We start from the raw sequence: 27,437 nt of genomic DNA on the forward strand, positions 1-27,437 counted from the left end.
AGGAGAGACCACCCCCCTACCCCCCACACCTCCAGACCCCTGTCCCTGCTCCCACCAGGAGCTTCTGGATGGGTACGGCAAGTTGCCCAACAAACCAGTCAGCCCTTTAGACAGCAATGCCTCATGTACCAGTACAGGGAATCTGAGGGAGCTGCCAATGAAATGACTTGGCATCTGAAGTTTTTGTCAAAGCAATGCAGGAGTTAGACACATGTTGAAGGCAGGTGGTGGGGACATGGAGGTTCTTTATGCAAGGAGTATCTCTACTTTTCCATTGTGTAGCAAATCAAAAGTTTATAACAACAGAACATCTTTTAAAAAGAGGAAAACTGAAGAAATCACACATGGCAGGTAGAATACTAGCGGAAGAATACAAGCAGAAGTCAGTAGGAGTTGTGTCTTAGGGTTTCTTGAATAAATTGCAAGCCAGGGATTCTTAACCAGAGCATGATGGATGGGTTGCAGGATCCTGAAGTCCCTGTAGCCGTGTGTAAAGTGACCTGATAGTTTCCAGCAAGATTTCAAGAAATCAATAACTCCCCTCACCCCAGAGGTCAATAAATTGTGTCCTCCCAAATGTGCTATCCATCCATTACATACATTAGTTATTTGGTATGTGGCATTTAGATGGAGCATTTATGTTTCAGAACCTCTGGGTCCTGTGTCACGAAGATAAACCATGCCCAGAACGGAGAGAAACTGATCCACCTCACAGCCCAGCTGCCTGGGTCCACTGCCCCTGAGCCACACCTCATCATGGAAGTGGGGGAGGGTTGTGCCCCAGGAAGGGCAAACAGCAACAGCTTGGGGAGCACAGTGTGTGTGTGTATGCAGTGGGTAGGGGGCAGAGAGGTAGGAGAGGTTTGGGAACAGTGTGGAAATCGGTCAGAGGCTCCCTGGTGTGGAGAGTGACAGGCAGGGGTGTTACTGCTGGTGTCCTCTGCCACAGTGGCGGGCTTTTGGTGACAAAGCACCGTAGCACACTATGTGACATCTAGTCCCTTGAAGCGAATTCTTCTCAAGAAGTTCAGCTCCCCTCAGGCTCCCCAGAAGGGGCAGAGCAGGTTGCCACTGCAATGAGTGGGCAGGAGAAGGGTGGGTTACTTCAGTGTGGGTTACAACCATGACGACAAGGGTCTCATCCTGGGACCATTTCCATATTTAAGTCAAGGCTTGATGGCCTGCCCTCGCTTCCTGACACATGAAGGCATTTTCCCTCCAGGCTGACATTCCACAGGTACAGTGAGAACATGGAATGGGGGCCAGGCCAGGGGAGAAATGGGGGAGTGCCTGCACCACAGGGTGCAGGAATTGCTCTGTGGCTGGGACTGACCTATGCTGGCCACCACTCCCCCTCCCACAGGAGAGCACAGACAGACAAAGACCCCAACGGGGGTCTGAAACCACACAGCTTCTCCGTCAGCACCTCACCTGGCAGCCCCTCTGTTCTCAGCCTTGGAGGGAAGATGCAGACCCTGGGGGGAGTTGGCTGTAGGCTGAAGGGTATCAGGAGGGGCAGGGGGTAGGGGTGGGGGGCAGGACTAAGCAGATCTGTCCCAGGACAGGCCCCATGCAGGCTTGTGGCTGGAGTAAGGCTGGGCCCTCACCACAGGAGGCACTGCCCCTCCTCCCACCTCCCCGCCCCAAGTCCTGGTTTGTGTCTGTCCTTCTTCAGAGCCCTCCACCCCACAATACCTGCTTTCTCAAACTTCCTTTCCAGGGTTGGGCATCTATGTCATAATAGAGTCAGGTGTGCTCCAGTAAGTTCCTCCTACCAGAACCCTGACACCAAGGGCACCTTCCAGATTCCAGCTTCTTCCATGCAGGCAAACTCAACAAGGCAGAAGGTACAGGACCAGGAACAAAATGGTCAGTGGCAAGTTTAGGGTTCTGTCCCTCCTCCACCAACTCCTTCCCACACATAGCCCTCCCTCTCCTCATAGCACTCTGCCCCTGCCCCAACTCAGGTGAAGTGCCAGGAGGAACCAGAGACCTGTGGTGTTTGGGAACAGTGTCCATTTCTGCCCGGGAGCCAAAAGGAAAGATTTGCAATGGAGACTTTCAGAGACACACACCAGCCGAGAGATTTTTCTTAGTGTGGTACAGAACTTCCTTTTATTGTTCTGTCACCTCCCAGAAAGCGTGGGCTCAGGAGGAGGGCCCCCGTAGCAGGCAGATTCCCTGGAGAGGACACAGCTACTTCCAGCCTCGAGTGAAAGGCTCCCGCCGAGCTGGCCAAACTCCAAGCACAGACCACTGAAGAACAGTCTTTTTTTTTTTTTTAAACTGTGCTTTATTTAGGGCTAAGCTGGAGAAAGCGTCATCCAATAGTTACAGAAGGTTACAAGGAGTTTTAGGGAGTTGAGTGTGAAAAGAGCAGTCGTACTGAACTGCAGCTGTTTTTTTTTTTTTTTTACAACATCTGGACATCCTAAAAGGAGGAGCCAAGAGAAAGAAAAAGAAAAATTTAAAAATAATAATTAACCAACAAAATAGAAAGAAAGGCAGGAGGCCTGAGAGGAACCAGATAGTTGTTCTTATAAAGCAAAAAAAAGGAAAAAATGGTAGGTCCGAGAGCTCCCTGGCCTCCAGATGAACTGGGCGTCAATGAGGAGGGTATCGAGGCAAAATGCCAAAGCAAGTCTTCCCAACGGTGCAAATAAATTATAATAAATATGTTATACTTTAAAATATATGTGTTCTTAAATAATTCAGTGTTTTTTCTGATTCTGAGATTTTTAAGCAATGTCTTTTTTAACTGCTCTAAAGTCATTTACCAAAGATAAATATCGTGCTTTCATTAAATAGTTTTCCTTGTTTTTTTTCTCTATCATTACAATTAAAAGTCCTACAAAATATGCAAATTTATTTACAGAAAAACAGAGCCGGCATCATTTAAACATCCCTGTTTTTCAAAATTCCTTGTAAACAGTTTCAGAAATTCTTCAAAGATTGTTTAGTTTTCTCTCTCTTGTTTAAGGTTTTTGTGTGTGTGTGTGTTGCTTAGTTGTCTTAAGATGAAAGTTCCCAGGTCTCCCTTGCCCGGAAAGTCTCTGGAGCAAGCATGGAAGGCGAGTGAAGCGGAAGGTGTCCAGGGCTTGCAGAGAGTGGGCGAGCGCGCGCAGCTCCCGGAGCGAAGCGAGGCGAGGGTGCGGCGTGGGCCTTGGGGCCGGTGGCGCGGCCTCCACCACCGGCCTGGGCAGCCAGGAGCCCGCCGGTCCGGCGAGTCGGCCTGGCCCTCGAGGACAACGGTGTCCGACAGCACTCGCGGGGAGAAGGGATTGATGCTCAGTCTAAACTCTACAAAAGGACAGTCCTACAACATCTGGGATTTTAGCAGTAACGCTAACTTCTATAGGTTTTTTTTTTCCTTTTTTATTTTTTTTTATTTTTTGCTTTCCTCTAATTTTTCTTCTATGATATAGGTATTTTAAACTTTTCCTTTTTAAAATTCTGTACAACTATTATGATTTTAAGAGGGGGAAGAGTTAGAAGCATTTACAGACTTTTCACAACAATTATCTTGCCTTGTGAGTCCCTTTTGTCCCCTCTTTATTTTCTCACACCTCACGGTTAATGAGTTGTAATATTTTTGTTGCTTTCCCCAAATATCCACCAATTGGTTCATCTCAACAGCTCCATCCAGACATATAATACAGAAAACCATAGGAAAGTGTCATAGACTTGAATGAGGGTAATCAAAGCGCCTCTTGAAGTATCAAAGAACTATTATCTTGCTGTTTTAAAAGCATCGAAGCATTATTTTTTCTTTTTTTTCTTTTTGTTTTTTTTTTTAATTTTTTATTACATTTTTTTCATAGAATCGCTCTAAGCTGTTCCAAGAACAGCCATGAGGCAGGAAGGAGGTTCTCCTCCGTTCCCCCTCTATTTGACATAGAGCTACACATCTGCAATAAAAAGTTTGGTCCTTTGGTCCCTAAATAGCTAAAGGAATGACAGATAGAGATGCTCCGTGGCGGCCTCCCAGCCGCCCCCTGGGGACCAGGCCCCACCACACCGCTTGCCCCAGCCTGCCTCAGGCGCCCACGGGCTGGAAAAGCCCCAGGGATCGGTAAGCAGTGTCTCTTCCCAGTTCCCAGCCCTTCAGCCTCCCCATCTGGTCTCAAGTTATTTTGTTTTAAAGTTGCCTTTTTTGTGTTATTTTTTCTCATTTTTCTTCATCATCTTCTTCTTTATGTCATATATATTTTCCCCCAAACACGTGCCCTCTGAACTCCATAGACGCTATACTTCCCTTGAAGAAATGTTACAGTCACAGAGAGTGTCTGGAGTCTTCAGCTTGATTGATATTGGCTGATATGTCAAAGGTGTCATCCAACAGTTCTCATTTATAAATATATATAGAGAGAGGTTTGTTTTTTAATGTAGCCCGTTCAGCATCCTGCCCTAAAATGAAGAAAATCAGGGCTGATTAAGCCATGAGAGGAAACACAAAAGGCATCCAAACACCAAAAGGAGCCTGCCTCGGGGTGTCGGGGGTGTCGGGGTGGGAGCTCTGGGGGATGGCGGGAGGGAGGGAAGAGACCAGCATGAGAATTAGTCATGATCATGATGCATAAGGAAGAAATCAACTCTTCTATTCAGAGCAAGAAACCACTGGGAGGGCTCGTGGTGATGGGCAGAGCTGAGGTTTGCTTGTTGGGAGAGGGTCTCGATTTGGGTCCTTCAGAGTTCAGGATTGGGGGGTGGCTAGGTCTACGGGGAGAATTTGGGACTGTGGGATAGGAATTCATAATTAGACTGATCTCTGAGGGATCTAGCCCAGATACAATATGTATACAGAAGCCTAGCAAACAAAGCAGCAAAAATCTAATCGCCCAGCCCACTGCTCCCCACTTGAGGAATTCGAAGGACGACAGATCTGTGACATGAATTTTGCAGAATCCTTGCCCAGTTCCCAGCCAACTGCTTCTTTCCCGGGGTCAAGCAACTATTTGCGAGGCTATGTATATATATGTATATCTGGATATATGTGTAGAACAGATTCACCTGCACATATGTGGATATACATGGATATGTGTGTATGTATATGCATAGAGACACACATACATACACACACATAATTTTCTCATACATGCCAGGGAATTTAGAGGAAATTCAGAACTTCAAGGGAGTGGATGGGAGAACCTAAAAGAAGTTAGAACAGATTTAATCATCAAACTTAAATTAACTCAGTTCTCAATTTGTTTTGAATAGTGGCTTTTTGGCGTTTTGCTTTTAAGGAAAAAAAAAATCATGATCTGACTAGAATCAGAAGGAGAATGCTTAATCATTGTGAATTAACAAATGAGACTCATCTCCATTCTAGCAAGCAGCTTCCACTTATACATGGGGGTGACTGGTTACATCAAGAAAGTTAGAACTGCAAAGCCCCCAGTGGAGGGGACAAGGTCATGCGTATATCAATCCATGCTGGCAGGTTTTTCACACTGTTGATTCAACAAACAGCAAACCGTACACAGCAGTCTAAACAATTACAACACCAAATAAAATAATAAAAAAATTAAAAAACACTTGTCAAGGACCCTTTTTCAGTTGTAAACAAAAAGGTGCATTTTGCTTTTGTCAGAACTGTTTTTTTCCAAACCAACCAAAAAGCCCTCCCCAACCCCCAGCCCCCCACCTCCCCTCCCAACATTTAATTTAGCAGAAGTGCTACAATACAAACCTTACAATTGTTACCGGGCTCTCTCTCAGAGGCCTCTGGCTTTGTACTCTAGGTTTTTGATTTAGAATTTTTTTTTTTTATCATTCTATTACTGTAGAGATTTTGTTTTTCATTTTTGGTTTTGTTTTTTTTTTCCTTTTGAAGTGAGATTTAAAATAGCCTAACTGAAAAAGACCAGACCTAGGAAAGTGTCAATTGAAAAAGGCCCCCAAATTTCTAGAAAAAAATAAAATCACAATATTTTCAAGTGCAAGTAAATCAACCACGCATAGATATTTTTTAGATGTTTTCCTTATTTTTAAGAAAAAAAAATAATGGTTTGCACAGTTAAGTGATCCCATGTTGGAAAATTCAGGAATTCATCTTTATTTTTACTGATTTTTTGTTCTTTTTGTTTTGTTTTTTTTTTCTCTATGTGACATCTAGAGAAGCATAAAAAAACGCTGAACAAGAAAAACCAAACAACAGAAAGTAAAACCACTGCAAGCACCAAGAACGAAACAAAAATGAGCACAGCAAAAAAGATTGTGGCAGCACAAAAGTCAAGAAAATGCACGTGTGATCATGACTGGCCAATCATCAACTGATACAACATCCAAGGAAAACGCTCCAATCACAGCACCTCCACGAAACTTGACGGCAACTGTCATGCAACCGATTCTTAGCCTTGTTACATGACGCCATCATGTCACACTGTGAACTTTGAGTTGATTTGAACTTACGGATGGGGGACTGTTTTCTCCACTCTCATGTGATTACGTGAACTTTATTCCTAGCTCAGCGCGAGACTGTGGTGGATTTGACTGGCCCTGGTTGGGTTGTTGGAATTTGATTGAATGACAAAAGAAGAAAAGATTTATATATATATATTTATATATGTAGAGAGAGAGAGAGAGAAAGAGAGAGAGAGGACAAGAGAGTGTGGGTAAGGGGGAGAGGCGGGGGCGGGGCGGGTGGGGTTGGGGAGTGTGGGAAGGCAGGGAGAGTTGGGGTGGGGGGGTATGAAGAAGGGCAAGGAAGAAGTTAAAACAAAATTAAAAAGAAAAATATTTATACAGCACCAGACCACAGCATCAATCTAAAAGCTCTGATGAGAGAACAGCAGTCAAATCATAAGAGAACTGAAAAGAACTCAAAGGGTGGAGGAAGCCGGCAGACAGACAACGTGGGCACGGCAACACACACACGCGCACACACACACACATACACACACGGTTGTTTATGCAGACACATGATACACTGTGAACAGTAGCAGAAACTCATACAGGGCCACTAAGGACACCCATCATGCGTTGGGAAGAGGAAGGGCATGGGCAGGTTGGCAAAGGGGCCAGAAAAAAATAAAGCAGCCCCTCAAACCACCTTGGCCGGCAAGCAGACCAGGGAGCAGGCTGGCTGCTTTCATCACCCTTGACTCTTTCTCTCTCCCCCTCACCGCCCCAGCCTGCTGTGGCTTCAGCCTGTGGACCAGCATGGGGAGCCTGTCAGGGTGACCCTGATCGACTGCCTGGGGACCGTGGGGTCCCATCCATGAGACGCTTTGCTGCCATCGTAGGGGCCACAGTGACAGCAGCTCAGCCCTCCCGCCCTGGCAGGTCCCACCTGGGCTGCCGTCCAGCAACAGCATCCGCTCACCCCTCCCCCTTCCCCCTCTTTCCTCAGAACCTTCAGAAAGTGAAGATGTTTCGTTTTGAGGTTTAGAGTAAGTCCCGTCAACTTTCCTGGAGCCCTGGAGCATGCCTTGCTACTGGGCTGATTCCTTCTCACCAGCACCTCATACCGCTTGCTCCCACGGAAGCCCCTGTGGCCAAACTGAAGTTGCTTCTGGCACCTGAAGCTTTTCGAAGGCTCCACAGCTCTGCCCCATCAAAGGGAGGGCTGTGGGGCTCCCTGCGGGGTGGGTCATGCACGCAAAAGGCAAGGCCCACCCTCACCGGAGGGGGGAGTGCTATGGCCCAGGTCTCCAGTCTCTGCCGCTGTCACTTTTGCTCTGCCCACCTCCCTGGCTCCACTTCCTCCTGCCTTTCTTTACCCCCTACACCCCACACACACACACAACCTTCCAGACTGATCCCATTTCACAGCCCTGACCTCCCTTCTTTACCACCAGAGCCCGAAGCGGGGGAGACTAGGTCTCCCTCTCGGTCAAGCACTGTCAGGTTACTCCTATCTCTCCTATTCTAGTCTTTTCGCAGCCCTTGGCCCCACCCTGGGAGTCGGGCTCCCTTGTCCTGCCCTCCCCTTATGGTGACCCTTCAGTTTGCTCTCAGGCCCCTGCTCCCCAATGGCACTTAGACACGTGCCAGAGGCTAAGCATCAGGTTTTTCTGAAGTTTCTAGTCCACCAGGCTTACAGACAACGGACTTCCATGCTCAGCTTTGTGTTTTCCATCAAGCAATGTGGAAGGGATGCCTAGAACCATCAAATGTCACCATGGATAAGCTGCAATGTAGCTGAGAGGCGCTCTGCTCTAAGATCAAACTGGCCTCCAGCTCCCCCTTCTCGAATCTCCTGGCCCCTCCTCCTTCACAGACCCTGCCTTGCTTTGCCCACCCAAGCAGTGTTCTTGGTTCTCCCAACAGCAGCTCTCCCTCACTCACAGTCCAAGGCTGGCATGCCCCCCTCCCCTGCATTTCCAACCCCTCTGGAAAGCTCTTAGACCCACCCAGGATATCAAGGCAGCTTTGGGTGGAAGAAGAGGTCTAAGAATGAGGAGGGTAGGACTGGGAATCAGGTGTCATGGCAACTGCAACTAAGGGACCCCCTAGGGTTCCAGGCCTGAGCATGTCAGGGGCACCCACTCCTCATTCTGCTCTACCCCTTGGCCTCCTCCCTGCTTTTTTCTAGCTGCCCTTCAGTGCCCTGGCACTGTCCTGGGTACTGAGTCCTCAAGTCTGAACATCCCAAATCCTTCTCCTCAAAGCTCCGCCTAGGGAATGTTCTCATGTTCTCTTCTCTCACATGCACTTGGCCCCCAACCCACAAATACACTCTCACACTCATGTGCACAGCTGACTCTTCTCTTCATTGGGGAGCAGCTGTGTCTCTACCTACAGGGGTCACCCCTTTCTGGCCACCTCTGGCAGAGTCCCATGAGCACATCCCTGGAAGTAGCAGCAGCAGCAGGGTCCTTGACCCATGTGGGGGAGCCTGAATCAGGTCTGGGAGGCTCCAACTCACAGACTGATAGAGAGATACTTAAGGAGAGGAATTTATGGCCAAGCAGAGCCAATTTAGAAGCCAGATCCTAAAAACAGCTGGGCTGTAGCCAGAGAAGACCCAGGCCCAAACAGGTCAGACCCGAAGCAGCACCATCGGTAAGGCTCAGACCAGACACTGCAAAAGCCCACTCAGAGCCACAACCCAGGGCCCAGGACTCCACTGGAGTCAGACAGGCACTCGCGTGCTCCCTACCTGCAGAGCTGCTGTGCTCGGGGTCTGGGGCCCAGCAGCAGGAGCTATCCTGACAGAACAGGAATTTGGGTTATCAGCCCACTGGCTGTGGACCTGGCCATGTCCACATTTTTGCTGACTCTTCCTACATTTTTGCTGACTCTTCCTACTCTTTCTCTTTCTTATTTTTCTTCTTAGTTTCCTGGTAAAGATTTCTTGGAGAAACTCCCCTCTTAGCACAAGATGAGCCCAAGCAGCCAGAGGGGTCAGGGCAGAGGGAAGTCAAGAAACCCTCAGGAAGGAGAGCCACATGACTGTGGGAGACATGGGGATGCCCAGACCCTTGCTGATCCCTCCACTATACCTCATTTATATATTTAATGAGCGCAAATCCAATCTGGATGCACGCCTGCTCCCTGGTTACCTTGCCTGAGTCCCTGTAACTTCCCTTTCCCCAGACCTGCCACAGTGCCACTCTGTTCTGACTGGTCTTGGACCAACACACTGTTGCATCTTCTGCCTCCACCACCAATCCTAACCCTGAGATCCCCCTCACCATCACCTCTTTGCTTCTAGCTATGGCTTGTCTCTCAGCCTCTGCTCGGGTCAGCCCTAACCTTTTGAGCATCTAAGATCCTGGTTCAGGACTCATCATTTGTAAGCACCCTTTATTGGTCTGTAAATCATGCTTCTGTGTGCTGTTCCCTCCCTCAGTGACAGTCTGACAGGGGCCACTTCCCACTGCAGTCAGCCTAACTTAAGAAGCCCCCCCCACTCCCATCTTAGCACTCTCTTCCTGCTACAGCTTCTAGAACTCCCTCACACCCTGGACTGAGTGGTCCAGCAATAGGCCTCTGCTTTGGGCCCTACACACTGGTAACACAGCAGCTAGTGATGCTGGCTGTGAATCACAATGCTAATGAACCAGATGGATCTCTGACTCAGAGCTCTCCATGGCTCCACTCTCAGCCCCATTTCAGAGGGGAGGCTAAAGTCCACACAATGGCCTGCAGGGCATAGGGTTCCTGCAGGACATGACCTTCCCCACCACTGAGATCCCCTCTCTTACTGCACCCACTTTTCTGGCCTGCTCAGCATCAGCCACCTTGGCCTCCTGCTGTTTCTCAAACACACCCTCCTCACACTGCAGCCTTTACATTGTCTGTTCTCTCAGACAGAGGTCTTGCTCTCCAAACACTGGCATGGCTACCTACCTCACCTTTTTCAAGTCTTTGATAAAATGTCACTTTATCAACCAGGCCTACCTGGCTACCTGATTGAACTGTAATCAATGCTGGCACACTATGTAATTTACACTTTGATTATGTCATATGCTAAGGGCAAAGATTCTTCTCAGTCTTCCTCACTACTGAACCCCTACCACAGGACCAGGAGCACAATTACAACTGAAGGGATGGAGGGACAGAGGGCAGGCAGCCTGTCCCTGGTCTGTGAATCAACTGGAGCTGCAGGAGCACACAGCCATGGGGGAAGCCAGGCTGAAGGTGGACTTTTGATGGCCTGGCACATCTCCCGCTCACCCTTCCCCGGGAGAAAAATGTAGCTGAGGTGGCTGCTAGGCAGGACCCAGACTAAACAGGAAAAAGTGACAACTACCTAGTCATCATAGCCCTGCGTGCCCCACCCACAGTAAAGTGAGCGGGATAAGTGGCTCCTGTGCCATACCATCACCCTCCCTGGCTTCTGTCCATCCTGTTTTGAATTTAGGTAAAAGTGCCTTTGAAAAGCCCTGTCCCTCCTCTCCAGACTGAGCTATGGGGAATAGGAAGGCCGAGGGGGTCAAGTGTCTAAAGCTTCCCCTACTCTAGGCCAGGAGACAGCTGGGGAGAGGAGGGCCAGGGAGTCTGGGAGAAGGCCCAGGCAGGTGGTTACAGCCCCTAAGAGCCTATTCCGCCCCCAAGCTCTTGCCATCTGCTCACCCCAGAGTTTCTGGCAAACTGGATTGCCACTGCAGATCTGGAGGCGCGGGCCCAGGGCTGGTGCCTGCATCTCCGAAAGGTTCCCTCTCTCCTGCCCCTCTAGGTTCTACAGCAGGGGATGGCCTCGTCCCTTTCTGCCGGGAGCCAGCAGCTCCGCGACCGCCCCCGGCACTGGGCACGGAGCAGGTCGAGCCGAGCCGGGCGCAGCGGGTCCAAGGCACCAGCGAGGTCCAAGCCCACGGAGGCCGCAGGAGGCGACGGGTCCGCCCGGAACCCCCTCCCCACGCCCCGCCCCCGCGCCCCGGCCGTGCCCGGTTACCTGTGCGAGTCCTGGTCTCCCCCGGGGGACGCTCCCGCCGGCGCTCAGTACGGGCGATTGGCGTCTTTGGGCCGCTTCAGCTGCACCTTGAGCCTCTTCATGCCGATCTGGAAGCCGTTCATGGCCTGGATGGCGGTCTGCGCGCTGGCCGGGTTGTCGAAGCTCACGAAGCCTGGCGAGACACGAGGGACGAGGGCCTGGGTTTCCACGGGGCCGCCCCGGCGGGGAGGAGGGGGGGTGGGGAGGGTCGGGCCGCGCGCGGGGCGGGGCGGGGCGGGGCGGGGCGGGCGGCGGCCCCTCCCTGCGCTCCCGCCGCGCCTCCGGGCCGGGGCCGGGCCTCAGGCGCCGCCCCCTGCGGCCCCGCCCCCGGCCCGGCCTCGCGCCCCCCTCCAGCCCGCGCGCCCCTCCCGGGGTGGGCGCGGCCGGGGCTCCCGGCCTCACCACCTGCGCGGCCGGGCCGGGCCGGGCCTCCCCGGCGGCCCGGCCGTACCTCGGCTTCGGGCGGCGCCACTCGCCCGGGCGCCCTCTCCCCCAGGCGGGGTGCCCGCGGCGCAGCGGGGCTCCGAGAGGCACCGCCCCCCTCCCCGGCCGGCCCCGGCACCTCAGCCCTCTCCTTCGGTGGGAGAGGGCGGACACACCTGCGGGTGGAGGAGTTTATTGGACACTGTCCTCCCTGACAGGAGGGGGCCTGGCAGCGGGAGGGCACGGGGTGCCGGCCTGGGGAGAGAGAGGAATGCGAGGCGGAGGGAGGCGAGGCACCTCGGAGAAAACCTCTCCAGCGCCCTTTCCGGCCGCCCTCCCTCGCGAGCGCCGCCGGGCCGCCGGGGGGCCGGGGCTGAGTCCTCGCGGCCCCTCCGCCCCCCTCCCGGTCCTTGCCGAGGCTGAGCTCCAGCCAGGCGCCTGGCGGACACTGGGGCACAGCTGCACCGACTCGCAGGAACCCACCCGGGGGCTGTCGACACCTCCCCTTCACTTCTGCAAAATCCAAGCCCGGGGAGCCGGCGCTCTTTCCCGCAGGAAGCACACCTCGAGCGAGGTGTGCGCTGGGATGGTTGCAGCGACAACAGTACAAGTAAACACTATTTGTAAAAATTAGGTGAGATCCTTCTCCATGCACCATGGCCTCCTGAAGTGCTTTTCACACCGCTCGCCCCTCCCAACGTCCCAGGGCCGGACAGAGAACCTTGGCTGCCTGTCACCTGCTGAAACCATGCATCGCCTTCAAGAGGCTACACTTTACATCAACATTTCCCCAAGCGACCCTCGTAGGGAGGTGCTCCTTAGGAGAAGGGCATCTGAGGTCCAGGGGTTTACAGCCAGGCCCCACTGAGGTAGTTCAAGACACATTGACAAATAAAAACATGCCCCCTCCCCATTTCTCCAGTAAATAAACCGTTATAGCTGTGTTTAACCTGGCATTTCCTGGAATTTATTTGACTTTAGAGGACTTTGCTTCTGTAAAATGGCCTTGAAGCCTGCAACATCTGTAAAACTAAGCTTGGTGAAGTTCCCAGGCTGTCCTGCAAAAAAGCCTGACTTGGGGTGCTTGTCCTGAAACAGCCATTAGATCTACAGGGCATAGATGTACACACCCCGTTGATGGAGAAGCTGTTATCTTGGTTAATTGTTCCTGATTCCTGGGCTCTCCCCATATGTGGTTCTTTCTCCCTTTTTTACCTCAGCCCTAGACACTGCTTCCATCTGGCTTCTGGCCTCTTTTCCTTTTCCTCCCATCTCCTTCCTGTGTAGCCACAGGTCATTAAAGATTGGGGGGCAAAGCAGGGGGGGGCCCGGGGAGGTGCAGGTGAGTGTACTCAACAGTGCCTGCCCGAGAGCATGGATGGACCAGGTAGAGCTGGGCCCAGAGCAACCAACGCCCATGTCAGTCCAGATGCTGAATGGCTATGCCAACACAGACAGGGAAGATTCCGGGTTATCCATAGTTGGAGATGAACATGACTCATCCTTCCACCTTCTCCTCTCACTCCCTCCTGGCCCAACACACCCCTCCCCCAACCCCTCCCACCTGTACCTCTGATGACTACTGGTCAAGTCCTTAGCAGTGCAGAGGGGGTTCCTAATGTGTGAGCTGTGCTTCTGTTACATTGCTCTCCCCTAGATTAAGGAAGGTGTTTGAACTAGTCTCTTTCTGCAGGGACAAGGGACAAGATATCCTAAGTGTGTGTGACAGGTTACACTGCTCCCTCTTCCACGACGTGAACAATACGGGAAGGAAATGGCAGAAAGAAAAACAGGCTGAAGATGCTGTCCAGAGTGAGGTATAAAGGGAGGGACAGCCACTGAGTAGGGAGAGTCAGGGAGAGGGAGTCTTAGAGGAAGAAAGAAGCTCGGCCTTGGTCAATTTTAGGTTCTTTGGAAGTCCCACGTTGGGAAGTCGAGGCTCCGGGGAAGTCTTCCTCAGCTAGTTTTGTTAACCAGCGAGCGGTCAGGACAGTCCACTGACTGACACCCACCAGTTTCTAAGGCTGTCTTCATCTCCCAGAGCCCCCTTCCCTATTCCACCCACCCTTCAGCAAGTTCCTGCCTCCCACCCCAAGGGATCAGGCAGGTAGGATGGCATCCGCTTGGTCCTTCTGCCAAAGTGGCAACATTTGTGCTGCACATATACTCACAGGACCTCGGGAGAGTCCATTTATGCTTATAAACTTGAGTGAGGCCCTTGAAAGGATCAACTGGGACGATTTTCATGGCAAAAACAGCCCTTCCTTTGTGGAATAAAGGGAATAAAGCACTTCCTGAGGGTCTGCTCTGGCCAATCCCCTCACATACAGCATCTGGTGTAACCCTCACAGTACCCCTGAGGGACACCTGCTGGAGTCTCCATTTCACAGATGAGGACACTGAGGCTCAGAGAGTTCAACAACTTGCTCATGAATGAAGTGAGTGCTCAGGTCTGTTGTCATGTTGAAGGTAGGGAGAGGGAGAGAGAGAGAGAGAGAGTAAGAGAGAGAGAGTGAGAGAAACACACCCAAGAAGCTTAAGGAGGAGCCAGCACAGCAGGAACCTGTCCTTTTCTTCAAGCCAGCAGGTGTTTGGCACTAGTTTGTTCAGGAAGAGAGGAAAGAATAGAGGTAAACAGAGGATGCTTTCTAGAAAAAATAGGGAAAAGGCCTTGGTCCTGGAGAACTTAAATGGGCTAATGGCAATGTTTGGATATGTTTGAGGCTGACTCCAAATGGATGGCTTTGAAAAACCGGCTGCTCCCATGCCAGGGGCAACACAGATGCAGAGAGATGTGGCTGGAGACTGAGCATGCCCAAGGGGCCCAGGTCTTTCTGGGCATTTAGCAGATTTCTTCTGATTTGTGCAACATCTGTGACTTACTTACAGAACCAATGTAAGTAACCAATTTGTTGTTTTACATATAATTTGTTTTACATATACTTTGAACCAATTTGTTGTTTTACATATAATTTGTCATGAGAAACAATGGAGGGTGCAACCTTGGCTTTGGGTTTGTCTCCTACCACAGAGAAATGAGCTGCTGGGGCAACAATGCCACTGAAGTACCACAGATTTCCTGTGGCAGCTGCATAGGTCCTGGGGTACAGAAGTCTTGAATGCTGGGGAAGCAGGCTCGAAAACCTCAAGCTCTTTGTGGTTCTGGAAAGCAGGTGTTCCGGTGGGTCTCCAATAGTACCTCTGTATTAGATGCTTCCTGATGCTTCTACACTTGTCTACCTTCCCCCTACCCTAGCCCTAACCTGTAACCTGGGCAACAGAGACTCCTACTCTGTCCTCACAGCCCCAAAATCTGAGGGCCAATCTGGAGATGCTCAGCTTCCAGCAGACTCAGCTCTGGTTCCATGTGTGGCTCTCTGTGGACTGGGGACTAACTCCTTGGGGACTCATGAGCAGATCTGGCCTCAGGAGGAAGGACTGATGGAGGGGGAGAAGGAGGTGGGAGAGCGGCGAAGGTAGTGGGGTGGAATGGATCAGAGATGAAGCGGGAGGTCTCAAGCAAATCAAAACACAGGGTGACCAGTTAAAGTGGAATTTCAAATAAACAAAGAACACTTTTTAGCAGAAGCAGATCCCAGCTGTATGTAATATTTGGGACATACTTACACTGAAAATGTACCCAATGTTCATCTGGAATCCCAGGTTAACGGGACACCCTGTGTTTGATCTGATCATGCTCCTAGATCCTCCCAAGCTCCCTGTCCCATCTTAACACTCTGCCACCTGGCAAACTTCTTGAAAACTGTATCTCCATTCTATTACTGCCATCTCAAGGCCCTCCCAACGTCTCCCACCCACCGTCTTCTACACCAGTGAAGCATCCTCATCTGCACGGTCAAAACCCCCCCAGCACAGACCCTCCCTCACCACTGGTCTCCCCCCATGCCCCTTTTCTCCCCAGAGCCTCCTGCTTCCTCATTCACTGACTTTGGACACTTCTCATTCCACCCCCACACCCTGGTCCACTACATCCTCCCTGCCTGCCACTCCCTCCCCTTCCTGCATGTCTCTTTACAACCACCTGCCCTTCTCAGTACTGGTGCCTCAAGAGTTCACTGTGGGGTAGTTGTGATTTTTTACCTAAGCTCAGACCTGAGGCTTCCTGAGGACAGGGATGTTTCCTCTTCCTGACTCCTCAACAATGTGGCTCTGGTGGCCTGAGAGGGGCAGGTGGGGGAAGGAGGCTCATTGGATGACAGGAGGGGAGCAAAGAGCAGGGAAGACAGAGAAGGAGGTAGGGGACAGGAGAGAGAGGTGGACAGAGGAGGCCAAGGGGCAGGCGGGGTAGGGGCCTCGGCTAGGCGGAACCCCCACTCAAGGATCACGCTCAGCCCAGGGCCTCTCTGACCTGCAGAGGAGAGGGGTGCTGGGAGAAGCCGCCCAGGCTCCCGGCCCCGCCCCCCTGCCCCAGCAGGCCCTCCTCCTCCTCAGGCTTGGGGATCGGGCCTCAGGGCTGGGAAAGGAATCGTCTCTTGGGCTGGGAGGGAGAGCCGGGCAGGGCTGGGCTGGGCAGGGGAAGCCAAGCAGCTGAGCTGAAGGGACAGAAGAGAGAAGAGGACGGGAGGAGGAGGCTGGAGGCGGGCGCAGGGGGCATCTGGGGTGGGGCGGTGTTAGAGGAGGTGGCCGCCGCGAGCACCCCCTGTCCTGGGTGAAGCGAGTTGGTTTGTTATCTGTACCCACCAAAGCATTTACTTTGGTTAGTCGCCCGATCCACAAACACTTTCGAGGAGATGACATTACCGAAAGGGAGGAACATCTGCATCAGCTCAGCGTCCCCGAGCTCCTGGGGCAGATGGTAGATGAACAGGTTACAGCCCTCGGGCCCTGCGTGGGGGGCGGGGGGAGGGGTGGCGGGGTGGGGGGGGGAAGAGAGAGACAGAGGAGAGGTGAGCGAGTTAGGCAGCGGCAGCAGGGGGAGGTGGGGGCGAGGTTAGGAGGGGAGGTCTCATCCAAGATCCAGAGGCGGCCACAAAAGAGGGGGTGGCTGAGCCCTGGGTCTGAGCTCTGGTCTCAGCTCTGCCTGTGAGCAAGTCACTGAACCCCTCTGCGCCTCAGTAGCCTTTCCTGCAAAATGGGCCTGTCACAGCGTGCCTGGCGACTCTGAGGCTCCAGGGGAGGGTAGATGAGTGAATGAGGTGAAGTCAAGGCCTGACCAACCATGGAAATGAGGTGCTGAGGAGAAGAAGGGGTAAGGAGACCTGGGAAGGCCTGCCAGCTCCTGCTTGGGGAGGATGAGGGAGGTGCCCCAGGGCAGCCACTCATGCTGGTGAGAAACTTTACGTCACCTCCCCCAGGCCTGGCCAGCTTTCCAAGGCCTGGAATCCCCCCAAGGGGTGGTGGACTGCCCACTCTCCTCCCCAGTCAGCAGCCACTGCTTCCTGTCTGGCCCCCAAAGTCTCCATTCTCCTCTCCTGAATATTCAAACTCAGCCCTGGTCATGAGGGCAGAAACCAAAATTTATACTGCCTCCTCCAGCCACTAGGTATGGAGGAGGAGCGAGACAGCCAGGCTCCACGATTACCAAGGGAACCAGCTAGCCCTGTTACAAGAATGGCTCCCCATTTCATACAATAATGCAGCCCTGCCATTCCTATAGCATGAACTACAGGTCAGGTGGTTCTAAGCACTTTGTAGGCATGTTCATTCACCTCCTTGCAGCGGTCTTGTGAGGCAAGTGCTATTGTCATCCCCACTTCACAGATAAAGAAACTGAGGCCCAGAGAGGTTATGTCACCTGCCAAAAGTCACACAGCGAGTAAGGGGTGGAGCCAGGATATGAACCCAAGCCACCTGTCTCCATAGTCTTTGTTCTCCTCTCTTTCTGTCATAAATCCCAGTGCCAGAGAACCCCTGAATATTGTTGTGACCTTTGGAGTTCCGAAATTCCCAATAGCTAAAGATTTACAATTTCCTTTTCAAATGACCAAAACGTCCCATTTTAACTCTTTGACATGGAAATCTTTCCAAGTCGCTTTATTTCCTGCCATCTTAAATGGAGTACACCACATGTAATTTAACCATTTAAAGTGTGGTTGTATCAAGCATGGTTTCCAACCTGTAAAGACATGCAGGGGGAACTGCTGCGTTTGTTAGAGGTGAGTAAGAACTGAGGTTCTCATCAGAGACAGGTGGAAACCAGCATGAGCATCACCGTGAAGGCTATCGGGCACCCACGTGGGCTTGCACAGCCAGAACCAGCCTCTATTCTCCATCAAATAACACACTTGGGGAGCAAAGAGCTCACTTTGGAGTCTGACCTTCTCTCCTCTTCTCTCCCCTTCTATTGCCCTCTTTCCTCCTGCCATAGACCTCCGTCCCCTTGAGGTTCATAGTCGATAGCAAAGACTCCTCTGACCACAAAGCTGCCCTCTGAGCTGCTGACCTCCTGGATCCTTCACCCCTGCGCCATCTGTCCCCGCTCCCACCTCCCCTCCCTGGACTGTCTCCCAGGCCCAGTGCCAGCTGACGGCGCGTTCAGAACCGGTGCAAGCATGCTCCCTCACATTCTTCCAGGGGTCCCCACTTCTGGATCCCCCAAGTTCCGGTGATCTTCCCCTCATAGTAGCTCCCCCAACTGGTGTTCTCCCTAGGCCATGTGTGGATGTGCCCTCGACTGTCCCCTGCTCCATGTGAGTCTCCTTGGAGCAGGAACCCGCTGGCAGGACCCCTCGCCGGAGACTCCCCACCACCGCTCCTCTCCCTTCCATGCTTCCTGAGTCCATAGTCCATAATCCACTCTGGGGCTCTTTCTCCCTGTCTGGAAGGTTTTCTTTCCAACCAGGCTGGGACAAGGGCATTTGCCTCCCTTCCCCCTGCCACCCCCCCCCCCCACCAGCATGTGCCTTTCTTCCTCCTCCCCCTTTCTTCTGGCTTCCCTGACCCTCCACCCCATGCTGACACCTGCCTTCAACTTGGGACACTCCTCTGAGTTTAGGTTCTGAAAGCTGCTTGAAGAGGGTGTTTAGCTTGTTCTTAAAGCAATAAGGGGCTCTGGAGGGCAATGTCTACAGGCTCAGTGCCAGCCCAGCATGTGATAGCAGGTTCTCTCAGCTCCAGCCTAGTCCCCTGCCCCTCCCCCCAACAGTGAGCCTACCCAGCCTAGTCCTGCAACCCAGGCTTCACTGCATTCCCTCATCACGGATCCCAGAGCATCCAGGACGCAGGACCGGCAGGACTTTACAGGTAATCTATTTCCAGCCTCCTGAGAAATGGTGAAACAGAGCTCCAGAGACAGAATGTGACTACCTTGACCACACTACAGGCCCTGCCGGAACCAGGGCTGGGCCATCCCTGAGGTAACTTTGCCTGCTCCTGACCCCTAAGTGGGATCCAGGCATCTGGTTTTCAGGTTCAGCTCAAAGATGAGGAGCTGGAAAGAGGGTCCTCCCCACGAGGCAGTATGTCCTGGTAGTTCAATGGCATCACACCAGAAAGGCCAACCACCAGCATAGCTGGAGGAACCCAGTCTTCTTTCTTGTCCTTCCTTATGTATCATGAGGCTTTGGTCTGGCCCCAGCCGACCCTCAGGCTGTCTCCCCTGTTCCCAGGCAGCATCATGCCTTTGCACCTGTTCCTCTGCCTGGAATGCCCATCTTTCCATCTCCATGTTCTAGAAATCTTAACCTTCGGGAACCCCAAAGTCTTCCCTGACAACCCCAATCCCAGCACCATGAGCTCATCCTCAGGCAGTATGGCTCTGTAGGTAATGGGTCACGAATCATCCCCTCCATAACCTACTCCCCCAAGATAGCTCATCCTGTGCACCACAGTCAGGGAGAATGGGGACAAGAGCAGGGGGCCCCTCCACCCAAGAGGAAACTGGGGTGGGGGCAGGTCGTACAGGGTCTGGCCTAAGAAGCAGGGCACGGGGGTGGGTGAGTTATAGCTGCTCGGGAGATGGAGAGAAGCATGAGGAGTTCAGGTGGGACTCATGGGGTGGGATAGAGTTTGGGGGGGCAGGGGCGGGGGACAGGTGGAAGACCTGAGTTTAAGGCCAGAGGTGGGGCTGTCACATGTATCAGTCAGGGCAGCGTTGACCTGTAGCCGTGTTTGTAATTGTGTGTGTATGTGTGGGGGGGAATGGGGGCAGAGTCTGGAGACCAGTGAGCCCAGGTTGGAGTAATAGAGGATGTTGACTAAGGTTGAGGCTGAGTCAGCCTGAAGCTAGTGGGGTGACAAAATTAGGAGGGCCCCTAGGCACAGCTCTAGGCACACCTCTGTGGTGTGGACCTGGGACAGGAAACAATGAAACTCTTAGACACCCCACCTCTAAAGGGCTCTGTTTTGAATGAAGGCGTGCTTTGGGGGTAAGAGAGCTGGGGCAGGTCAGGCTCCAGGGTCAGAGTGTCCCAGCAAGGGGACACTCTGGTGGAGGTAGAGCTGATGTACAGATGGTGGGCCTAGGAGTGAGAGAAGCAGCAGGATGTGACTACAGGGTGTGGGCAGGGGTCCCACTGTGCACCCTCTGGATTCCTGTAGCTTGGTTTTCCTGGCCATGGGGAGAAACAGATCTCAGGAGCTTCCTAGTGTGTATAAAATGGGGTGACATACCTCATGTATGACTTTGGAGGGGTGACAATTGTTAAAGGGCCACGTGCACAATGAGAAATCCATGGGCAACTTTAGGTGTCCAGAAGGTAGACTTGAGCTAGTGTCATCCTCACGGCCTTCTAGAGAATGGCCACCACTGTCCTCATTTTACAGATGAGGACATCAAGGCTGAGAGAGGTGTTGCTGACTGAGGGGGGAGTCAGACCCATACAAATTTGCTGAAAAGCCCAGGCTCTCAGGCACTCAGGGCTCCGCGCCTGTCCAGGGTCTGTCTGACCAAATGGGTTTGGCCCAACGACCCCCAAGGTCTTTTCCAGAATTAACCTATATCCCACAGTTCTGGGACAGTCTGCTGCAGGGGTTAGGGACCGATGTTTTAGAGGCTATTGGAAGCCCCTGGCCATGTGGCTTATGGGGGCAGATACGGGGGCTTCACTGGCAGGGTGACATTTTCATGGAGGTGGGGAGCACAGGGCTATGTCAGTGTTCCTGCCCTTATCCCTCAAATTGAGCTCACTATGAGCAGGTTCACAGAATTCCCGGAGTGGGCTTATACTGCTGCAGTCTCAGGCTCTGGAGTGGAGGACATGAGGGCCTCTGAGGCCAGCCTCTGAGCCCCACCAGCTCTGCCTGGCCCTGTTCAACACCAGGGCCTCTGGCCACGGCTTTCCAGGCAGCCCTTCTTCCACTGGCCTGTCCTGGGGCCTCCCATGACCTCACCGGCCAGGGAGTCCTGCCTGCCCTCCGAGCACCACTCTTTCTCCTGGTCACCAGAGGGCACCAGTTCTGTCCATAATGTAGCGGCCTCCCTACCTCCCCCTTCCTCTCCACCAGCTGAAGCCTATCCATCAGGGGAGGGGGGGTTGTTGGACCCCACCTCTTCTAGGGCCCCACCTTCCTGACCTCCTGCCCCTCTGCTTTGCAGAGCTGCCCATGAGAAGTGAACCTCTGAGCTTAGGTGGGAATGTGCCCCACTTCACGGCCCTGTTTTCCTCCCTCACCCTCAACACAACACACAGCCGTGGTCACCTTCCCAATGAAACGCCCCAGCCAAAGGCCCAGATGACCAGCCTTTTGGGGGAGACTTGGGAATGGGGAGGGGCCTGGGAGCCCCGGCTCGAAGACTCACCTTCTCTCTGTTGCTGGGGGATCATTGGAGGTGGCTGAGGAAAGGCCTGGCTTATCTGACCATAGGCAGCAGGGTAGGCAGCTGCTGGAGGGCCAAAGAGTAGAGGCAAGAGCGAGAGGCGGTGACAGTGACGTGGAGAGAGACAGGGCAAGAGGCAGGAAGAAAGAGAGAAGTTTCAGTATCGAGCAGTAAAAGCAGACCAGCCAAATAGTGCATTTCAGCTCAGCCACTTAGGTAAAGCCAGATCTCAGCAGTGTACAGGAGAAGCAGCACAGTGAAGATCAGAAGCTGTGTGTGTGTGTGCGTGCATGCGTGCGTGTGTGCGTGCGTGTGTGTGTGTGTGTGTGTGTGTGTGTGTGTAGGCGAGCTTAATCTGAAACAATGGATAACACGCACAGGTGGGTAACCCACCATAACAGATAACCAAAACCATCAGAATGTCCTTGTTTGGGTCAGTCACACCACCTGGAACCCCGTTCTCTGAGCCACAGCTGACTCGGGCTCATGCACCCTCACTCCCACACGGATGGCTCCTGGGAGGGAGGGGGGCATAGCCCCAGCTGTGGACTTGGTCCCGCGATCACACAGGCGGATGGTCTCCGGGGGCAGAGGACTGAGTTGGACATACCTGTGTTTCTGTATTCCATTGGAAGGGGCCAGAGGTGGGACAGGAGTCGTGACCCCTCCTCAGCCTGGCTGGGTGAGAGCTTGGGGGAGGGGGACCCAGAAGCTGAAAGAGCTTCCCTGGGCTCCGGGGGTCGGAAGCCAGTGTCACCTGAGTCCCCAGGGGCCAGAAAGTCTCATCACCCTCAAGAGAGCGATTGCTGGATCTTCTAACCACAACGAGGAAGAACCCTGACCAGCTGGATGACAGGACACTAGTTGGGAGGTGGTGATCATGCTAGGAGTGTGTGTGCGTGTGTGTGCATGCGTGTGACCCAGTTCCAGGCAAGAGGGAGAGGAGAATGGTGACAGCCCGCCATGGGCCTCCTGCAGTGGCTCCTCGCTTTCCCATTCAGTGACGCGGGGTCACGTGATAGCACCAGACTCTTCTTGCCTCTTTTTCTTACGACCTCTGGCTGCTTATCCTCACTGTTCCCATCATCCTTGCTCAACCCCCATTCCTCCTGCCTGTGTCCTGACTGTGGGGGGCAGGAGTGGGAAGTGCTCCCCATCAGGGTCTCTCCATCCCTTAAACCCAGGCATCTATGGCTCTTGGTCAGTGACTGGACTGCAGGGAACAGCGCTCAGACCTGACCACCCTCCCACCCTTCAGCCTCTCTGCTGTGTGATCCTGGACAAACTGGCCCTGGTGGCACCACAGGGAAGGGAAACTGGCTTCAAGGAGGGGTAACTTCACAGCAAGGTCAAAGTTTCAGCCTGGCTTACCAACTCGTCCGACCTTCTAACCACCTCTGATGGCCAGGGCACCCTGCCATGTTGGGCGAACTCTGCCTGAACATCAGGTGGCTGGCAGAGAAGGAGGCGGCCTGGGTGGGTGGGTGGGGTCTCTGCCAAGGTAGTCCTCCCTCCTTCAACCACATCTCCCTCCACCCCCCTCCTCCACCCCATGCTGCCTCCCTCTCCCGCATAAGCCTGGAGTGGGGAGGGGGCCCTGGTGCCCGGGGGTGGGGAGACCATGGGGGCGCACGGATACTAACGACCTGCATACTGCTGCACTCCAGCGTAGGCCTGCTGCAGGGGGTCCGCGGCGGTGGGGCTCTGCGCTGCAGGGAGCCAAGGAGGCAGAGGTCAGTGGTGCCCACCCAAACAGGCCCCGCTCCCACCATGCCCATGGAGATGACACTGTGGCTGCCGGGCTCTTCTCAACCACTGTAGTGTCTACATCTGACACAGGTATGGGACATCTGACACAGGAACCCTGAGTGGCTGGGCCCTATTGGGGTCCCCCCACCTCTATCCCAGGGTAAAAAGTAAGAAGGGAGAAGATTGCCCGCCCAAATGGGGAGGCAGGCTGCAGCTGGCCTAAGGTGGGAGGGCATGGGTGGCTCATGCAGAAGGCTGAGAAGGGCTGGGAAGGAGATACCAGAGGGGTGCCTGACCATGAGGGACAGGCTCTAGGGAAGGGCTGTGGGAAAGCGGGGTTACTGGTCGTCAGGAGGATTCTCTCATCCTCATTAATCTCAGCAGAAGTACAGCAGGGGCAGGTCCAAGCTGGGTGAAAGAAAGGGCACAGGAGACCTCAGCTTGCCATTCTGACATCTTGGGGCACCCAATGCCTGCTCAAACTGAGGGACCCCCCTCCCTCATTCTTAGGGAGCTGGCACAAGGCATGGAGGTCTTCCACACCTAGGCCATACCTGAGATACTCTCAGCAGGGACTGGCCACAAATAATGAGGTCTATTTCATCTATCTCACAGGCTGGGAGCGGAGTGGAACCCACAGAAATTGAGGCACCCGAAGACTAAGGAAGGACCTTCCTCCCACCTGATCTTATCAGCCTAGGGTATTATCTACTGTCCAGTGCAAGGAGAGGACCCTTCTGCTGATACTGGGGCAAGAAACCTGGGGCAGCTGCCTGGGGAAAAAGCCCGGTTAACTTCTGCTTGTCTGCAGAAGCTGCGACAAACCCCCTGGAGCACAGGCCAGTGGGGCCTTGATGATCAGGGTCAATGATAAATAACAGAGAGGGCTGGTCTGGGAGGCCCAGGGAGGTGGATGAGGACACATGAGTATATCTGGGGGCAAACTGGGTAACACAGGGTGCCAAGAAGAAAGCTATCTGGGCTTATCTGTTGGTGACCCAGGTCAGCCAAACTAACTGGCAGTAAGAATCCCCAAGTGTCCCTTCTGAGCTCTCATCCTGAAACTCTCGATAACATTCTACCACAATAGCACCTGGGTTTCAGGAGAACCCAGGAAAGTCCTGGGGCACAATTCCTTAGAGACTGGCGCTCCCAGTAGTGCTTGGTGGGGTGGTCTCCCCTCCCTCCTGATGTCTTCTCCTGACTCCTCCACCACACTCAACTCTGGAGGGAGAGCCACATCTAGCCCACCCCTGGTCTACCCAGTTGCTCACCCACATAATGTTTTAATGCAAATTAGAGAAAGGTGTCCCTTCCCCTGGCCACACCATTTGGTGCCCTGTGCAAACATCCCCTGCGGCAGCTGCAGAGCACAGTGCCAGGCTCACAGCAGTGCTCCAGGGAGCTGCAACCCGCAAGATGAATGAAGGCTCCCTAACATCTGGGAGACCCACCCCCTCGGGGCGCCATGTGGCAGAGAGGCCACACTGTGCATTTCCAACACGACCCCAGTGAGCAAGGGGCGCGAAGGGAGAAGCTACCTGGGGCTAGGAAGTGGAGAAAAGCACTCCGAGACCCCTCTCTACTTCTCTGCTTAATGACCTCATTAGTAACTGCCAAAGAGTGAACATTTTGAAGGATCTCGCTCATTACAGCGGCTCCAAACTCCGCATTTAAAGATGGTAAATTAATTTTTTTAATGTACTACTTTTCTCCTTTCCTTCCCTCTATCCCTCCCTCCTGCTCTGGCAGGGAATTGTTTATGGGATGTGGCAGATTGTTACAAATGGGGGAGAGAAACATTTCCAAATTCAATGAGGGAAACAGCTCACAGATGCTGGTGGGGGTGGGGAAGGAACAGGTTTGTCAAAATCCAAAGATCCAGATGGGCTTGTGGGCAAGGAGGAGGGGGAAATAAACCACCCAGATGTGCCGGAGACTGTATCTCCCAGCCCAGGAGCCCGAGGCAGGAGGAGCCTTGGAGTCTGAGACTGGCGGGGTCTCTCGCCCTCCAGTTTGCCAAGGCCCTCCACTCCCTCCCTCAACAGCCCAGAGTCTTCTACCTTGAACTACACTCCGCTGCCCTGGGCCCTGCCCCTTCCCTCTCTAGACTTCCTGAGTCTCTTCTCTGTGCACTGACAGGTGAGCTGTGGGGCATTAGGAGGGATCAGGAACAACTCAAAGTTCAAAGTCAAAAAACTGTCCTTTATTGCTCTCCAGCACCATAACCTTGTACTCTGCCACTGGGATGTTTATATTCTGAATGTCGAGACATGGTCCACAAAATCTCCGGGCATCTGTGGTTTTACAAGGTCACATACTGGATTCAGAAGGGCACCCTAAGTGGGGAGTGCTCTTTTACCCACACTGCCCCTGCTGACATACCCCAGGCTGACCTCCTCTTCCTTAGTTGGGCCAACCTCTTTATACCCCCTTCCCCTGACGGGCAGGTCCTCCTGCCCTGGGTCTCCAGGACAGCCCCTGCACAGGCATGTGCTCCTTAGTCTTTGGCACCTCTCCAGCTGTTCTCAGGGGAGCTCTGCTGCGCTTCCTCCGCCAACAGAATTGTCCCTTCACTTGAATCCTTTAGCATTCACTCTTGATCAAACGCTGTTCTACCTAATTGTCTCTGCATTCTGTCATTGTATATTTTGTTCCTGACTGAATTTTGACTTTTTTTTTAAAGATTTATTTATTTATGCATACAACAGCTGGGGTACAGGCCAGAGATGCAGGGGGTGAGAGGACTCACCAGAGATAGAGCGGGGAACAGAACAGGCAGACTGACTGAAACACAGTGCTGAGGGGAGCAGCGGGCCAGTCAGAAGAGGTCTGCTGCGCCATGTGGGTAGCTTCCTGGCCAGCTGGGGATCGAACTCATGCTGCAGAGGCTGCAGATTGCTTCATAGTGCAGTGCTCAACCCCTTGAGCCATCAGGGAGGCCCCCTGAATTATGACTTCTAAGGGTTAGGTCTTGCCTTCCTTCTTGGGATCTCCTTTAATTTGGCACAGACTGGGCACTTACTAATACTCATGGGGATCTCATGAGTAACCTCACCATCTGCCCTCCCACGAGGAGGATAGCGTCCTCTGCCCCTTGCCAGTCTACACTGGGGCTCTGTTGGGGCCCAGCCTCCTGCTCTGATGTCGGTGCATCCTGAGATCAGAGAGAGGGGCTACTCCAAGTCAACTGGACACTCTCCCCACAGAAGTGCTGTGTTTGAGAGGACCAAAGTGAATCAGAAACAGGCCTCCTGAAGCTTCCTGTGTCCATGAAAGGAAGGCTCAGGAGCTGTCAGGGTTTATTGTTTTGTTTCTGCTCCGAGACTGAATTGGTATGTACTTGCCAGAATGCCAATCCACAAACCACCACTCCTGTCACTAAAGTCTTTTCCTACTTAACAGCAAATATGATGCATCTTTTAGCTTCTACCCCCTCACTTCTTATGGGTCAAATTCACACTCAATTAACTTGCAGTTACATTTTTCTACCTGATTCTGTAACTGCATCTACCCTTTTCTCTCCTGAGGGAGCCCAGGGATGGCGCTCTTTCTCACACATCAGACTGACACCTCCCCAAGGATGAAAGTTTTGTTTCCCTTATCCCATAAGGAGCTCCTTGAGGGAGGACAGCAGGCTGGCTCTCCCTGATCACATTCAGGGTTCTGCCAAGGAATGAGCAGAGGGCAGAGCCACACATTCTCTGTTAAAACAGTAAGGGCAGGGACAGAGTGGGGGAGTATGCTGCATGGGAAAGGAAGGGCTGCTAGATATGCTCACCTGGGTAGGGGTGGATGCCATTGGCAAACACAGCTTCCGCAGCAGGCTGCCCATTGGCCTGTGGGGGGAGGCCAGTGAAGCCGTTCACCCCAATGGGGGACGGGATGCTAGGCACGGCTGGTGCAGTGATGCCCGGAGGGGTGCTGCCACCTTAATTCCAGAGGTGGGGAGGGGTGGAGAAAGAGGGAGTCAAGCAGAACAAAGGTGAGGCAGGCCAAACCATGAAGTTCCACCCAGAAAACTCCAAGGAACTGGGGATAGACTTGGAATTCATACACCAAATAAGTCCTACCTGTGAATATGCCTTGGAATATCTCCATGTAAAGAGTGACTCCACCCATTCCAATTGTTTCCATCCTTTAAGACAGAGTCCAAATCCCACCTAG

General features: G+C 53.1%; 1 protein-coding gene across 50 annotated transcripts in view; it reads right to left on the reverse strand.

Moving 5' to 3' along the window:
• Positions 1–4,380: 4,380 nt before the first annotated feature.
• The window catches only part of CELF4 (CUGBP Elav-like family member 4), a gene marked incomplete at both ends in the record, with an annotated part of 282,891 nt that continues 259,834 nt past the window's right edge, over positions 4,381–27,437 (reverse strand). For 7 of the 50 annotated variants that reach the window (XM_084252939.1, XM_084252937.1, XM_084252933.1 and 4 more), the window contains 7 exons: positions 4,381–4,407; positions 11,342–11,513; positions 11,980–12,058; positions 16,565–16,648; positions 21,504–21,584; positions 23,165–23,230; positions 27,052–27,201. In XM_084252939.1, coding sequence (XP_084109065.1) covers positions 4,381–4,407; positions 11,342–11,513; positions 11,980–12,058; positions 16,565–16,648; positions 21,504–21,584; positions 23,165–23,230; positions 27,052–27,201 — 659 coding nt within the window. Of the gene's footprint in view, positions 4,408–6,444; positions 6,499–11,341; positions 11,514–11,979; positions 12,059–16,504; positions 16,649–21,503; positions 21,588–23,164; positions 23,231–27,051; positions 27,202–27,437 lie in introns of those variants that run through there. The other 43 variants (XM_084252938.1, XM_084252936.1, XM_084252934.1 and 40 more) reach the window with 14 other exon arrangements.

Source organism: Talpa europaea (assembly GCF_964194135.1).
Source record: "Talpa europaea genome assembly, chromosome: 13".
In the NCBI taxonomy this organism is placed as follows: Eukaryota; Metazoa; Chordata; class Mammalia; order Eulipotyphla; family Talpidae; genus Talpa; species Talpa europaea.